Source organism: Heteronotia binoei, chromosome 5 (genome assembly GCF_032191835.1).
Source record: "Heteronotia binoei isolate CCM8104 ecotype False Entrance Well chromosome 5, APGP_CSIRO_Hbin_v1, whole genome shotgun sequence".
NCBI lineage: Eukaryota > Metazoa > Chordata > Lepidosauria > Squamata > Gekkonidae > Heteronotia > Heteronotia binoei.
In genome coordinates, this window is record NC_083227.1 from 29,222,181 (window position 1) to 29,239,309 (window position 17,129).

At 45.2% G+C, this 17,129-nt stretch overlaps 2 protein-coding genes across 3 annotated transcripts in view; one reads left to right on the top strand and one right to left on the bottom strand.

The window, feature by feature from the left end:
* Positions 1-15,271, top strand: part of LOC132571257 (zinc finger protein 883-like) — a 259,231-nt gene extending 243,960 nt beyond the window's left edge. Inside the window, exons 1-6 of one of the 2 annotated variants that reach the window (XM_060238007.1) lie at positions 5,556-5,695; positions 8,049-8,545; positions 8,714-8,762; positions 11,550-11,629; positions 12,104-12,230; positions 13,446-15,271. In XM_060238007.1, coding sequence (XP_060093990.1) covers positions 8,117-8,545; positions 8,714-8,762; positions 11,550-11,629; positions 12,104-12,230; positions 13,446-14,818 — 2,058 coding nt within the window. In that variant the 5' untranslated portion in view covers positions 5,556-5,695; positions 8,049-8,116 and the 3' untranslated portion in view covers positions 14,819-15,271. Of the gene's footprint in view, positions 1-5,555; positions 5,696-8,048; positions 8,546-8,713; positions 8,763-11,549; positions 11,630-12,103; positions 12,231-13,445 lie in introns of those variants that run through there. The other variant, XM_060238006.1, reaches the window with a different exon arrangement.
* Positions 1-17,129, bottom strand: part of LOC132571225 (zinc finger protein 709-like) — a 1,224,940-nt gene that overhangs the window by 294,154 nt on the left and 913,657 nt on the right. The gene's annotated exons all lie outside the window — the stretch shown is intronic.

Genomic DNA, 17,129 nt, shown 5'->3' on the forward strand with positions numbered 1-17,129 from the left:
GCTGAAAATGAGTGATTGGCCCAGAGTCAACTTGCAGATTTCCTTGGCAGAGTTGGGAATTGAACGCAGACCTCCTGGAGCCTAGTTAGGGACTCTAAACACTACACCACTCAGGCTCTGCCAGCTCTAGGAGGTTGTTGTCTAAAGGACATTTTCCATCCTCGTTTGTGTTGCCTTTCTCCCCAGAGTAGACTGATAGCATCTTTATTTGAAAGGTCCAATTCAAGAAATACCTGGGGACTTTAGGGGTGGAGCCAGGAGCAAGGTTGTGACAAGCATCGTTGAACTCCAAATGGAGTTCTGGCCTTCACATTTAAAGGGACCGCACCTTTTAAATGTCTTTTAAAGGGAGGGACTGTGGCTCAGTGGTAGAGCATCTGCTTGGTAAGCAGAAGGTCCCAAGTTCAATTCCCGGCATCTCCAACTAAAAGGGTCCAGGCAAATAGTTGTGAAACACCTCAGCTTCAGACCCTGGAGAGCCACTGCCAGTCTGAGTAGACAATACTGACTTTGATGGACCAAGGGTCTGATTCAGTATAAGGCAGCTTCATATGTCCATGTCCATATGTCTTCCCTCCATTGGAAATAATAAAGGATAGGGGCACCTTCTTTGAGAGCTCATAGAATTGGACTCCCTGGTCCAATCCTTTTGAAACCTGGAGGGTGTTTTGGGGAGAGTCTCCAGATGCTATACTGCAAATTTGATACCTCTACCTCAAAAGACACCCCCGAGCCCCAGATACCAGCAGATCAATTCATTACATCCTATGGGAATCCGTCTCCATAGGGAATAATGGAGTGCCCAGCAGAAATTTCCATCCCCCATCCCTGCTTTCTGAGAACAATGAGGCAGGGGGAGGGCCTCAAAACCAGGGGGTCCCCTGCCTCTACCTGGGGATTACGGAAAACAAACACTGTATAAACTGCCTCTGCATCCTAGCCCTGGTATTCCTTGGAGCTCTCCTATCCAGGCCTCAGATTAAGTGGGAGTTCACAGGAGCGCAGCGCCTGAACCTTTCTGAGAGTTCTACCTGCTCCTTCTGAGAGTTCCATCTCCTTGTCCATTGAATAATATGTGCAGCTGCATAACAATCCCTGGATGAGCTCCACCACCTATTTTTCTACAAAATGACCCCTGCAGTCCCATCCAATAACTTTCCAGGGTCAGCCCTGCTTAGCTTCTAAGATTGGATTTGCTTGAGCTATCCAGGTAAGGGCCAAATAGCGATCTCTCTTGTCCATTTCTGTCAGTGGGGCAAATGGTCACCATCTTGCATGAAACTAATCTCCACGTTTCCTGGCAATGTGGGCATTTCATGACTCTCTTCCCCAAGAAAGAGCATTGTTCGCAGGGTTTGGGGTGCCTTTACAGGCACTGCGAATGATAGTATGACCTTCTCTGTACATTGTTTATTTTTATTAGGTGTGGTTCCAGCATGAATTCTGCATGAGATAGAATTGCGACTTTGAAGAAGATTCTTTAAAGCACACTTAAAATCCTGGACACACATTGTCACACTGGAACATTCTGTATCATGGGACCATTACACTGTCCCTAAAGAATTTTCAGTTCTTGTTGTAGAGATTGTATAATTATTGCCACCAAAATTATTAAGGAGTCAAATAATAGTGTATACATGAATTTATGTGTTATGCAATAAATAAATCAATACAAACACACAGATAATACTATTCTAATTGACATTGTAATTCCACAGAGTTCTGTCTTGAGTTGTTATCAGTCTTGGAGGACTGGCAACCTGGCTGTAAATAGAGAATCTGGGGATTCCAGGGAAAGTTCTTTCCATAGCTGAACAAGCCTCATTTGACTGTTATCTGTCAGCCGAATGCTGGATCTCATTAGAAGATGACGATGATGATGATGACCACAGATTTATACCCCTGCAGTACTGCAATCCTAAACTCTGCTCACGACTTGAGTTCGATCCCTGGCAGAAGCTGGGTTTTCAGGTAACCAGCTCAAGGTTGACTCAGCCTTCCATCCTTCCGAGATCAATAAAATGAGTACCCAGCTTGCTGGGGGGGAAGTATAGATGACTGGGGAAGGCAATGGCAAACCACCCTGTAAAACGTCTGCCGTGAAAACGTTGTGAAAGCAACGTCACCCCAGAGTTAGAAACGACTGGTGCTTGCACAGGGAACCTTGCCTTTCCTTTTCCTTCTCTCTGAATCAGAGTCCCAGAGCGGCTTACCATCTCCTATATCCCCTCATAACAGACACCCTGTGAGGTGGGTGGGGCTGAGAGGGCTCTCACAGCAGCTGCCCTTTCAAGGACAACTCCTACAAGAGCTATGGCTGACCCAAGGCCATTCCAGCAGGTGCAAGTGGAGGAGTGGGGAATCAAACCAGTTTCTCCCAGATAAGAGTCCACACACTTAACCACTATACCAAACTGGCTCTCTTTTAACTACTGAAGTCTCACAGTGAGGACTTCCATATCACCTATCTCACAATGAGCCCAGAACTGGAGATGGTGGGGATTCCTGTGACGTTCTGTGTGCCAAGCTGATGTTCTACCACTGAGACATTGACCCTTGTCTGTGCAAGAAGGGGAATGTGGCATTGCCATCCAGAATGTGAATGTCTGAAACGCTGCTGTTCCCTGTGTTCCAGACTTGAAAAACAAACTGACCAACAGGCTCTCTTTGTTAACCAACCGGGAAATAATGGATGGACAACGGGCTCCCTCTTTGTAGCGGGCAAACAGATGAGGACTGCAAATGGGCAGCCATGTTGGTCCATCCTTTACAAAATAAAACAATAGTCCAGTGTTAATAACAACATTTATGGTGTTGGAGCTCCCTGACTGTGGTCTGAGTTAGCCATGCATGGAACTCATATGCATATTAGGCCACACCCCCTGATGTCACCATTGTTTCACTCAAGTCTTTTCTTCAGAAAACGTTCAGTGGGAACTCATTTGCATATTAGGCCACACCCCAGATGCCAAGCCAGCCAGAAGTGCGTTCCTGCTCACAAAAAGCCCTGGCCGTACATAATGTCACCTCATAAATTTTATTTATTTATTTGATTTATATCCTGCCCTCCCCACCGAAGCAGGCTCAGGGCGGCTTACACTAGGAGGCCACAAGGCCAACATTAAAACAAGATCAAACCTAAGGGCATCATAAATAAAACATATAAAACAGTTACATAAAATAGTCATAGGTGCTATTGATCTCATATTAAAATATAATGGTGTGTTAAGGATGGCGGATACGGCCAACTATATTGATATTAGAATTCTGTTATTCAGTTACTTCTGCTGGATGTCCTGTGAAAGGAGGTCCCCATCAATATGGGCAGCCATGTTGGTCCATCCTTTACAAAATATGTGATGTTTGAGGTGGGCCAAGTGGATTTGTTTCTGCTGTCCTGTTATAGATTTTGATTCAAAAATGCCTGGCGGAAGAGGGCCAAGGGAAGAGGGTAATTATACCCCTCTGTCACTCACAGCCCAACAGTCAATGCCAGGGTTAGAAAAAGAGAGTTAGAAGGAACCCCAGAGGTCATCTAGTTGAGCCTCGAGGTCAATGAAGGTGGGTGCAGCTCACAGAGGATTCTCAGGAGGGCTGCCAGCCAGGCTCTCACCAGAAACCTGTGTAGCTTCCCCATGATTACTGCATCAGCCTCTTAGTCCTGCCCTTGGTGCAACATGGCCATTAAGAAGAAGAGATTGGATTTATACCTCGCCCTCCACTTGGAGTCTCAGAGCATCTTACAATCAGGGCTGGCCCTGCCACTAGGCAAACTAGGCGGTTGCCTAGGGTGCCAGGAGGTAGGGGGCACCAAATTGGGCTTTCCCCCCCTCCTCCCTAGGCAAATGGCTCCCCGGCCAATTTCAGTGCTGGGGAACTGGCACTGGAGCGCCGCACTCCCCGGTGGGCCATCTGTGGGGCCGCGGCGCCTCCCCTGCACCTTCCCTCCCCCATGGCCATGCCTCCTCCTCCCTCCCCTCCGTGGTCAATTTCAGTGCCGGCCAGGCCATGCGCCCTCGGGCTGCCCCTGCTTACAATCTCCTTTTCCTTCCCCTCTCCACAACAGATAGGTGGGGCTGAGAGAGCTGTGAGAGAACTGCCCTTGAGAGAATAGGTCTGAGAGAACTGTGACTGACCCAAGGTCACTCCAGCAGCTGTATGTGGAGTAGTGGGGAATCAAACCTGGCTTTCCGGATTAGAGTTCTCTTAACCACTACACCAAACTGGCATAGTTGTGGACAGTAAAGATAAGGGTCCACAGATCCTGAAGCTCAATCTTTCCCATGCACATCTGGGGAAGGGGTAGGAACAACTCCCCCTAGGGTTACCAACCTCCAGCTTGTGCCTGGAGATCTCCTGAGATTAGAGCTTATTAAATACCACTTCAGCAGCTAGAACTTCATCCAGGGCAACCTGAAAAGTGGGGCCCTGCTTTGCTATGATGTGGCGTTGGATTCACTTGTCCCATAGGCCACACACCAATTGGCCCCGCAGAGACTCTTCCAGGTCGCAGAAGTTGCAGTGGCAAGCAGCTCGCTGGAGGGCTGTAACATACGTGGTGACTGTTTCACCTGCAGCCTGGTTTCTCGTGTAGAATGTGTGGCGAGCCGCCATGACAGAGGGAAAATATTATTTTATTATTTTTGTATTTATTTTATGACTTCTATCCCGCCCTTCCCAACAAGTGGCTCAGGGCGGCTTACAACACAGGAATCTGACAAAAAGAGACAGGGATTTCTCTACAATAGCTTCCTGTCTCCCTTTCTGAAGCTCAGGATTCTCTCCTCTGGTGTGGGGCCCGCTGGGCGAAGAGATGACGCCTTGGGAAGAACGAAACCCAGAGCAGCTCCCTTTTACCTTTTGCAGAGAGTCAATCTCCCCAGGACTGAACAGGGATATTGTTTTTTTTTATCTCATTACATATGCTAATCCCACTTTCACCAAGTATGGCTATATATCCACAGTATTCCAATGTATTTCTCTTTTAGGGTAGTGTAGCAGAATAATGTTTTTGCAGACATGCTCAAACAAGCGATATTGGCTGTTTATCTCATTACATAGACGAAACCCATCTTCCACTATATTTTAATGTATTTTTTTTCTAATGGCAAACTAGAATGATGTCTATATTTAGGTTACGTGTTAAAAGGTGAATTAGTTGGACAGGAAAAACTTCTGGGAAAGAACTGCCCTCATCTTGACCCAGGCTTATTAGCAATAGAAATGATTGACAGACATTCTCACATTTTTACATGTTACTGTTTTATTGGTTTCCCACGCTATGCAACCCAGATCAAAGGTTTTCTGGATTTATTAATTTTTTTGCTATTCTGCTATTTTTTACTATTCCTCTAGCAACCGGACCTTTCTACCACTTTGCATTCTAAACCCCACCAGCTGCCTGCAGCTTTGCTTACTGTACCTCATTCCTCGTCTGAAGAAGTATGCAAGCACAGGAAAGCTTACCTTCTGAATAAAAGTTTGTTGGTCTTAAAGGCGCTACTGGACTCCTGCTTTGTTCTAAGAGTTAAATGGACAGAGTCGCCATTCCTAGAGAGGCACCGACCGAGGAGGCCACGTGACATGCTGCAGACAGTCCCTTCCCAGATCCACCGTCCCAAGTGCTTGGCGATGCGCTGATGCCATTGGGGGAAGGAGGGACAGGAGAGCATCGGCGGAGTTTTTGGGGAAACACGTAAGCAACGAAATAATATTTCTTTTGCAAGATACCTCCTTTCTTTTGCAAAAAGTGCAGAGGGGTGGGTTCTCATGTTTGGGGAGGCTCCAAAGATTCCTGCACCGGTTACCGCGCAGACTCTGTAATTCAACAATAATCCTTCCTTAATGTTATTTATCGGACGACTCCGGTTTTTAAAGCGTTTTTCCAGTTCTCTAGACGCTCCTCTTCTGGAAGCAAAGCTGAGCACTTGCTGTAATAGGTGCAGATTCTGCATTCCTCTTTCCGCCCTTTGTTTGCGTTTCTTCCCATCTGTCTGCCATTGTTATACCGCGGGCGGCGTCCCCAAAGGTTTGCATGTTTGTTTGTTTGTTTGGAAGAGCAAACTTGGATTTCTGGAGGCTTCCTCTCTCCATTGCACTATGACTTTCCGAAGAAGCAATTCTGCCTTTTTAAGTCTTGCCAGCAAATGTTCTCTTCTGGGTCTGGCTTGGCATACTTTGGTGGCCTTTCCCCCTCCCCCTAATACCATTTATATCCCATTTTTCTCCCCAGTGGGGCCCATGAGTGGGGCTAATATAATTTATACCCCATTTTTCTCCCGAGGTTGGCCCTTTCTCCAATTTATCTTCGCAACAACCCTGTATCATAGAATCACAGAGTTGGAAGGGACCTCCATGGTCATCTTGTCCAGGGGTCCCCAACCCCTGTGCCATGTACAGGTACCAGACCGTGACCTGTTAGCAACTGGGCCTTATAATTATAATTATTTCGTTATATATTACAATGTAGTAATAATAATAAGATGACGATGACATTGGATTTGTATATCCTGTCCTCCACTCTGAATCTCAGAGCAGCTCACAATCTCCTTTACCTTCCTTCCCCACAACAAACACCCTGTGAGGTGGGTGGGGCTGAGAGAGCTCTCTCCAGAAGCTGCCATTTCAAGGAAAACTGCGAGAGCTATGGCTAACCCAAGGTCCAGCAGGTGCAAGTGGAGGAGTGGGGAATCAAACCCGGTTCTCCCAGATAAGAGTCCATGCACTTAACCACTACACCAAACTAACAGAAATAGTGTATAATCCCAAAACCATCCCCACCCCGCTCCCCAGTCCGTGGAAAAATTATCTTTCACAAAACCAGTCCTGGCTGATCTAGCCCAGCCCCCTGCACAATGCAGGAAACTCACAAATACCTCCCCCTAAATTCACTGTAAGTGCAGGAGTGTCAAACATGCAGCCCAAGGTCTGGATCAGGCCCCTGGAGGGCTCTTATCAGGCCAGCAAGCAACTCAGTCACCTGCTTCCTTCTCTCTCTCTTGCTTCCTTCTGCATCACAGCATGCTATGCCAGGCTTGTTCAATCGCACAAGAGCTACAGAGCAGAGTCTCTATTTTCTCCATTGACTGACCAGCCATGAAACAACTTATGTACAAAAACTTACAGTGCCCAGCCATTTCATGTTTTCCACCCTTCTGGAAAAGGGTCTTTGGCTCAAATCATTGACTATGAGAGTTTTGTAATGTGAATAAATCAAAAGTAGGTTTGCAGCTTACAGACACACACCTGAACAACACCTGGACAGCAGATTCAAGATTGCTACAGCGCAGACATTGTCTCCAGATTTTGATGCAATAATTCAGAGAAAGAGGTGTCAGTTATCAGAAACTGTTAAACAAAATATTGCAAGAGTGCTAATTTTTAAAGCATATTTTAAGTTTTTAAAAACATATTTAATTTTGTTTATTTGTGTCCTTTATAAAGTTTATATCTCTGCTCCCTGGCATCACATTTTATGACACATGTGGCCCGGCTCGACTCGATCTCATTTTTGTCAGTCTGGCCCTCATAACAAATGAGTTTGATGCCCCTGTAAGGTATGTTGGCCTGAGGTTGTGTGCTAGACCAATGTCACCCAGCAAGCTTTTGTGGCAGGGTAGCGATTCACACCTGGGTCTCCCAGAGCTAATTGGACATTCTAAGCACTGCACTACTTGCTGCCTCCTGCTGCTTATTCACTGACCTCAGTACTTGTCTATTGTAGCAAAATAAAACAGAAGTCCAGAAGCCTAACATCCTCGATTCTAGTGTGACCTTTCATGAATCACGAGTTCGCTTCTTTAGATGCAGATGTCATGTATACACAGGTGAAATTCTAGCAGGAGCTCATTTGCATATTAGGCCACACCCCTTTATGTAGCCAGTCCTCCAAGAGCTTACAAAAAAGAGCCTTGTAAGCTCTTGAAGAATTAGCTACATCAGGGGGTGTGGCCTAATATGCAAAGGAGTTGCTGCAAGAATTCCACCCCTGCATATATATATGCATGTGTGTGTGTATCTTTATCCAAAAATCAGTATTTGTTTTGCAGGAGGTCACACTTGCTTTTATAGAAGAATCTGGCAGAGCAGGAAGGCAATCCACTGGTCCAGGGGAAGGATGTTTGGAGAGGAAGAGAGGATGAGAGGAGAGCCAGATTTAGCTGTTCCTGAATCAGGTCTCAATGCCAGTAAAGCTGGGAGCAGAGTGGAGCAGTGGGAAGGAAACATTCAGAAAAGCCTTGGAAACAACATCCTCCCTCCAGATGTGCAGTGCCAGCAATTCCAGCAGTTCTGCTACCTGGAGGCCGAGGGACCTCGAGAAGTCTGCAGCCAACTTCACCATCTTTGCCAGCAGTGGTTGAAGCCAGAGAGGCACAGCAAGAAGGAGATGCTGGACCTGGTGATCCTGGAGCAGTTCCTGGCCATCCTGCCCCCAGAGATGGAGAGCTGGGTGAGGGAATGCAGGCCGGAGACCAGTTCCCAGGCAGTGGCCCTGGCAGAAGGCTTCCTCCTCAGCCAGGCAGAGGACAGGAATCAAGATCAACAGGTGAGAATTCTTCATCTTAGAAGGGCGGGGGGGCGGGCCACAGGAGATTATGAAGGATACCATCAAAGTTGACATAGATTGCCCCAATGTTTTGAAATCCACCATAGCCTGTTTCCTCTTCATTTTCTCATTGGTCACCTCTTTTGGGAATACCCACCTCTGTTTCAGGTGCAGGAGAAGATTGCGCAGGAGTGTGACCACACAATAGCTTTTCCAGGTAAGATCAGAAGGGATGTTGTTCCTACCAGATAGCCTCCTTGAGTGTAGGTGGGGCTGCTTTTATACCCCCTGATCCTCTATGCGAAAGATCCTCCCTTCACCTTCTCAGTTTAGACATTCTATTTGGGGAAGTGAAAACCTAGAGTTGATTTAAAGTTGCTGCAAGGTAATAGAAGTGGAGGAGGAGGAGCCTGGATTTATACCCTGCCCTTCACTTGGAGTCTCAGAGCAGTTTACAATCTCCTTCCCTTCCTCTCCCCACAACAGACACCCTGTGAGGTAGGAGGGGCAGGGAGAACTCTTTCAAGAACTGTGACTGACCCAAGGTCACTCCAGCAGGTGCATGTGGAGGAGTGGGGAATCAAACCCAGTTATCCTAGATTAGAGTCCATGCACAACAACTACACCAGACTGGCTCTTAATTGGATGGATATACTGAAGGAGCTGACAAAACTGCCTCTGAACTCAAATCAATGTCAAGAACTCCAAAGGGATCTCTCAATGTCAAGAACTCCAAAGGGATCTGTTGAGGCTGGGTGAGTGGGCGTCAACGTGGCAGATGCGGTTCAATGTGGCCAAGTGCAAAGTAATGCACATTGGGGCTAAGAATCCCAGCTACAAATACAAGTTGATGGGGTGTGAACTGGCAGAGACTGATCAAGAGAGAGATCTTGGGGTCATGATAGATAACTCACTGAAAGTGTCAAGACAGTGTGCGTTTGCAATAAAAAAGGCCAATGCCATGCTGGGAATTATTAGGAAGGGAATTGAAAACAAATTGAAAACAAATCAGCCAGTATCATAATGCCCCTGTATAAATCGATGGTGCGGTCTCATTTGGAGTACTGTGTGCAGTTCTGGTCGCCGCACCTCAAAAAGGATATTATAGCTTTAGAGAAGGTGCAGAGAAGGGCAACTAGAATGATTAAAGGGCTGGAGCACTTTCCCTATGAAGAAAGGTTGAAACGCTTGGGACTCTTTAGCTTGGAGAAACGTCGACTGCGGGGTGACATGATAGAGGTTTACAAGATAATGCATGGAATGGAGAAAGTAGAGAAAGAAGTACTTTTCTCCCTTTCTCACAATACAAGAACTCGTGGGCATTCGATGAAATTGCTGAGCAGACAGGTTAAGACGGATAAAAGGAAGTACTTCTTCACCCAAAGGGTGATTAACATGTGGAATTCACTGCCACAGGAGGTGGTGGCGGCCACAAGTATAGCCACCTTCAAGAGGGGTTTAGATAAAAATATGGAGCACAGGTCCATCAGTGGCTATTAGCCACAGTGTATGGAGCACAGGTCCATCAGTGGCTATTAGCCACAGTGTATGTGTGTATATAACATTTTTTGCCACTGTGTGACACAGAGTGTTGGACTTGATGGGCCGTTGGCCTGATCCAACATGGCTTCTCTTATGTTCTTATGTTCTTATCATGATGGTTAATGTCAAAAAGACATTAAGAGAGAGTGCAGTGGGCCAATAAAAAAGAGTTACAAAATCATAAGTTTTCAGGAGCTCTTATGCCACTGTAGCCAAATCACAGTGTTCTGATACTTGTTAAGTCAAGAGCTTTTTGCTTCCCACTTTTCAGCAGGGCAGGGAGAGTCCAGAATTAGCAAACTTCAAAAGGATGCAGTTGAGTGCTTTGAAAACTGTGTTCTATGTGGCTAGGTATTAAGTGCCAGGGTAGAAAACGTTTTGTCAAAAAATGGTCTTGGTCCTGTTAATACCCCTGTTTGGCACTGTGATCTCACTGGCCTCAACAATCCCTGTGAATATGAGATTCTGTGATCATTTTTCTCAATCAAATTTATGATATATTTATTATTAATAATACGAATAACATTTTCTTTTATACTTGCCTTTCTAACTGGTAATCAAGGCAGAGTATGCAAATGTTTAAAAAAACACTTCAGACAATCAGTAAAGAGATTAGGAGATGGGATAACATCAGGCAGCCAGTGCCTTTCAATATTTAAATTTAACAACAGAAATTAAAGCTAGAAGATATGATAATAACAAGAAAGATTCCTCGGAAGAAGAAATCATTTATTAGGGCTAGGATTGTAGATCAGGGGCAGAATCCAGAAAATGATGTATCAGTGGCATCTCTCACTGTGTTGGCTTGCCACAATTGATATTGGATTTATATCCTGCCCTTCACTCTGAATCTCACAGAGTGGCTCACAATCTCCTTGACCTTCCTCCCCCACAACAGACCCCCTGTGAGGTGGGTGGGGCTGAGAGAGCTCTCCCAGAAGCTGCCCTTTCAAGGGCAACTCTGTGAAAGCTATGGCTGACCCAAGGCCATTCCAGCAGCTGCAAGTGGAGGGGTGGGGAATCAAACCCAGTTCTCCCAGATAAGAGTCTGCGCACTTCACCACTACACCAAACTGGCTCTCAATGTCAAGAAGAGGCCTTTTGGCACTTCCGCCATAACAGGGCCACTTTTTCCATGTGTTCTGGTCTTGCCCAACATGCAAAGAGATTCTGGGATTTGGTAGCTCTGTTTCTGTGCTTGGTTCACAATTGCCTGCTCCTTGCATTTGAGGGGTTTTTTGTGCTTAATCCTGTGAATTCAGGACAATCTGCATATGGTAATCCTCTCAAGACTGGATTTCTCACAAGTGTGGAAGCAAAAAAAATTATCTGAAATAAAGAGACAAAGATAATTGCAAACCATGAGCCAAGACAGAAAGAGTTTTATTTCCCTCAATGGGACTGAAATCGCAAGTAGATGGAAAGTATAGAATGGCATACCGTTATGTTTTTATCCTTCCAGGTGGTTCCTTAAAACCAATGAACAATTCTTTGCCATCATTTTCTGACAAGGAGAAAGCTGCTTCCTTACAGCCTGATGGGGTAAGTGTGGAACTATGGCTCAGGCCCCCCTCAGGATGCTTCCCCCACCCTCCCTAGGCCAAAGAGGATCTTTTTGGCCACTGGGTGGCACAGAGTGTTGGACTGGATGGGCCATTGGCCTGATCCAGCATGGCTTCTCTTGTGTTCTTCTGTGACACAGAGTGTTGGACCGGATGGGCCATTGGTCTGATCCAACATGGCTTCTCTTATGTTCTTATGTGACACAGAGTGTTGGACTGGATGGGCCATTGGCCTGATCCAACATGGCTTCTCTTATGTTCTTATGTATTCCTGTCTCTTTCACTTGGCTACTATCTAAAGTTGCTCACTGGAGAGAAAACGAAAGCATCTGACGGTAGTTTGAATCCTGAACCACAAGGTTTTCATTATACTCCTTTTGGATTGCCTTTAGAAGGGGGAGCATTATTACATCATCTGTGAAGACAGAGGGTTTTTCACCCCCTCTCTTTTCAGGGTCTGGTGACTTTTGAGGAAGTGTCTGTTCATTTCACTGAGGAGGAGTGGGCTCTGCTGGATCCGGACCAAAGGGATCTTCACCAGGAAGTCATGGAGGAGAACTGGCAGAACGTGGCCTCTCTGGGTAAGGCATCTTCCTCTTGATTCACAGATGCTGAAGGCAGAAGTCATTCCTTCTAAGAAGGCCCCAGGCCTGACCTGGGTGGCCTAGCCTAGCCTGATCTCACCAGCTCTCAGAAGCTAAGCAAGGTCGGTCCTGGTTAGTACTCAGATGGGAAACCACCAAGGAAGTCCAGGTTCCCTGTGCAGAGGCAGGCCATGGCAAACCACCTCTTAACGTCTGTTGCCTTGGAAACCACCAGGGCTTTTTTTTTTGTAGCATGAACTCCTTTGCATATTAGGCCGCACCCCCTGATGTAGCCAATCCTCCAAGAGCTTACAGGGCTCTTAGTACAGGGTTTATTGTAAGCTCCGGGAGGATTGGCTGCATCGGGGAGGTGTGGCCTAATATGCAAAGGAGTTCCTGCTACAAAAAAAGCCCATCACCAGCAAGGACCCCTTTTAGGAGTTCTCCAGTGGAGACTCTCAGTAAGGGAGTTGAGTGAGTGCACTCACAGAGGAGAGAGGAGATTCTGCAGGCTTACTGGATTCTATTAATATTAGGATTAATCTAAAATATTTGTTTATAAACAAAAAAGGAACATGGCAGAGTCAGGCCCATAGCCTACAGAGGATCGGGTGATCTCATAGTTCTTCAGGGGGAACAAAATCTCGAGGGCGGATGAAAATCCATCGAAAGCACGTCATGAGAGGATTGACCTGCCTAACAGTTCAGGGGATAACTGGGAGTGGGGGGATCTGGACGAGCTTGGTTTAGACCCCCCTCCCCTCCTGAGCCAGGCCTCTGGGTGACCCAGTCATCTGTTGTTCAGCCTGAGTCACCTCACAAGAGTTTTTGTTGGTGGTGGTGGGGATGGGGTGGTGGAGGGGGGTGTCTGGTGTGCCTCTTTGGGCTCCTCAGAGGTAGGATGAGGGAAGAGAGGAAACAAAGAGCAAGAGATGACTTGTAGCTGTAATCAGCTGCTGAGGCTGTGCGGGGGATTGCTGAAAAACTCTACCTAATTTGCTTTCAAGGCTGATGACTCATCATCCATTGGTCCACCTTGTCTGTGATAGAACTGCCCTCCAAGGAAGAATCAGCAGCTGATTCATACAGGGCAGGATTTGTTTCCCTGTTAAGTGATTTCAGTCCTGTCATTGCCAAGAGCAATTAATGGCCTTCTTTAATGAACTCTATTTTAGCCTGAAAATCTTACCATACTTTTCTTTTTTATTCTAGAGGCTGACGGTCTCCAGAACGAGTCTGAGGGAGACCCACAGCACCTTGTATTTGAGGAAAAACAGCAGAAAAGAATGGCTGGAACAAAATGGAAGAGTGGGAATGAATCCTTTCCTCAGGGTGCTGAATCCCACGTAGTTGATAGACATCAAAGAATTAAGACAGCGGAGAAACCTCATAAATGGTTGGCATGTGGAAGGAGTTCTGCTCAGAACTGCATCCTTGCTGTTCATCAACAAATCCACAAGGAGGAGATATCATATAAATGTTTAGAGTGTGGAAAGGGCTTTTCTTGTAATTACAACCTGGCTGCTCATCAACGAATCCATACTGGAGAGAAACCATATAAATGCTTGGAGTGTGGAAGGAGTTTTGCTTGGAGTTCAGATCTTAAATCCCATCAACGTATCCACACGGGGGAGAAACCATATGAATGCCTGGAGTGTGGAAAGAGCTTTGCTCGGAGTACAGACCTTACCATCCATCAACGTATCCACACAGGGGAAAAACCATATGAGTGCTTGGAGTGTGGGAAGAGTTTTGCTCGGAGTTCAGACCTTTATGCTCATCAGCGTGTCCACACTGGGGAAAAACCATATCAGTGCCTGGAGTGTGGAAAGAGATTTGCTTATAGTTCACAACTTAAATCCCATCAACGTATCCACACAGGGGAGAAACCATATGAATGCTTGGAGTGTGGAAAGAGCTTTACTCAGAGTTCACATCTTAAATCCCATCAACATACCCATACTGGGGAGAAGCCATATAAATACTTGGATAAGGCCAAGAGCTATACTCAGAATTCACATCTTAAATGCCATCAATATTTCCGCACTGGAGAGAAACCATATAAATGCCTGAAATGCGAAAAGTGCTTTGCTCAGCGTTCACACCTTTCTAACCATCAACGAATCCACTCAGGGGAGAAACCATATGAATGCTGGGAGTGTAGGAAGACTTTTGCTCACAGTACACAGCTTACTGCCCATCAACGTATGCACACTGGGGATAAACAACTGAAATGCTTGAAGTGTGGAAAGAGCTTTGCTCAGAGTTCAGAGCTTAAATCCCATCAATGTATTCACAGTGTGGAGAAACCATATAAATGCTTGGAGTGTGGAAACAGCTTTGGTTGGAGTTCACACCTTACTAGACATCGACGAATCCACACAGGGGAGAAGCCATATCAATGCTTGGATTGTGGAAGAAACTTTGCTCAGAGTTCACAACTTACTAAACATCGACGAATCCACACAGGGGAGAGGCCATATAAATGCTTAGAGTGTGGAAAGAGCTTTCTTCGGAGTGACCACCTAACTTCTCATCAACGAATCCACATGCAGGGGGAACCACATAAACACTTGGAATGTTGAAAGGGCTTTGTTCAAAAGGCATATCTTAAGGTTCACTTTAGAGTTCACATATGGGGAAACCATATAAAATGCAAAGTCAGTTTTTGTTCTAAACTAGGCTCATATTATACAGCTGTTGAACTGATATTGTTTAAGGCATATTCAATTCTTAGTTAAAATAGCGTTTAATTTGTCCTACCCTGTGAAAATTTTATGGAGGGGTGTCCTAGACCTTTAGGTTTAATTGATTATGTTGTTTAGGACTAGGTTTTCTGTCCCTCTTGCTCTGTATGCCATATTTAATTATAATTGGATGATGGAATGAGTAGTTCTGCCTTCTGCCAAAATCCTGTGTGATACAATCAAGGAAAATGCCTTTCAGATTGGCCATCGCTTGACATAGAGACTATAGGAATCTCTTTGAGGCAGACTATATCTTCCAGCTTCATTTGAAATAAATGGGCTCTTGACAAGGAAGGCATCCCAGCCTATTTAAAGTGCTCACTGATTTGAGCTCTGATTTTACACATTTTTAAGTGGTGTTTGAATACAAGGAAGTGATTGAAGCCTGGAACACACATGTTTCTTGAATGTTGGCAGGATTGCCATAAACTGGTGGAATGTCCATCCCTGTCCAAAGCCGAGACTGAATTTGGGCTGTGCCTCAGTGGTAGAGCATCTGCTTGGCACGCAGAAGTTCCCAGGTTCGATCCCCGGCATCTCCAGTTTAAAGAACGAGATAGTAGGTGAGGTAAAAGACTTCTACTGAACACCTCAAGAGAATCTCTGACCATGATGGACCAATGATCTGATTCAGCATAACAGGAAGAAGATAAGGCTACACCAGTAGGTGAGAGAAAAGAGAAATAAGGTGTGAGGTTGAGGAGTTTTATGAGATCTTCTAGATCTAATGGAAAAGATTTATTTGGAAGTTCCCTGACAAAGCATATCATGAAATGCATAGGGAATTAAGCCAATAAAGGTTTTTTGAATTGGAGATGTGGAGGGATCTAGAAGATCTCATAAAACTCCTCAATCTTATTCATCTTTTCTAATTCAATATGAGGCAGTTTCATGTGACAATGAGCGGTCATTACACTGAATGCACTAATGGCAAGAGTAATTGTCCTTTATATCAAACTGCATCCAAAATGTTAATCATAACCAGGGCTTTTTTTGAACAGGAATGTAGTTCCGACTGTCGATGCGCGTAGAGAGACCAAGAGGGTGATGCTTAGCGACGCAAGAATGAAGGCTGTACACAGTAGCTGTAAAACCACTGTATACATTTATTTACACCAACTCACTCTCCTGACTGACAATATGCTCCGCTGCAACTCCAACTCCATAAACCCACAATCACCACTGTTGCTCTGTACATTTATACATGGGACAGCCAATCAGCAACTTGCTGTGTCATGCTGACTCTGCTGGCTGATGTAAGACTTCTGGCAGCCAGCCACCTGCTGTCAGGTAGATCATCTCAGCCTCTAGGTCTACTTTCTGTTTTGCAGCACATGCTATAAGCTGTCTGTTTACACATAATAGTGGCTTGGTGTCAGGAGGTATGGCCTAATATGCAAATGAGTTCCTGCTGGGCTTTTTCTACCAAAAAAAGCCCTGGGGAAATTATTAAGTCATCAGGAAACATGGTTTATTGTAAATTAGAAACAATTTAACTCGTATCACTGGATAGTATTTCTTGGGGCCAGCAGGTTCATAGAAGAGAAGATACAGTTCAAGGATGGAGTGCATTGACTGAGGGCCAACAGATATTCATAGGTGTGAGAAACTTGTAAAAATTATTCAGGTGCATATCCATGTTCGTCTGAAGCAGCAGATAAAAGGTCCTTTCACATTACAACTGTTTGTTAGTGGATTTTTCCATATAACATAATAAAATCCAATAGCAAATTGCATTGACATGGATTATTCAGTGGGCGTGAATGCATCTAAAGTTTTAGTCCAGTGGCATCTTTAATTCAAGTATTTTATTCGACTTTTTTAAGGTATAAGCTTTTGTGTGCAAGCATACTTCTTCAGATATAATTAAACAAAATGTCATCAATCATTACATATAGGTGTTTAGTTCCCAGGAAGGGCTAGTTAAAAGTCAAGATGCATAAGTAACTGGGTAATTATAGATGAGATTGGATAAAGGTAGCTGGTAAAATCTGTGAATGGCAGTGAATTACCATACAAATACAAAAACAAGTAGATGTGATAGCTGTGTTTGAGGTCAGTGGTGCCTCATAGACCAACAAAGTTCAATTCTGGGTATAAGCAAAAACTGAAAGACTTAGTGTGTGTAGATGCACACACTCCTTCAGAT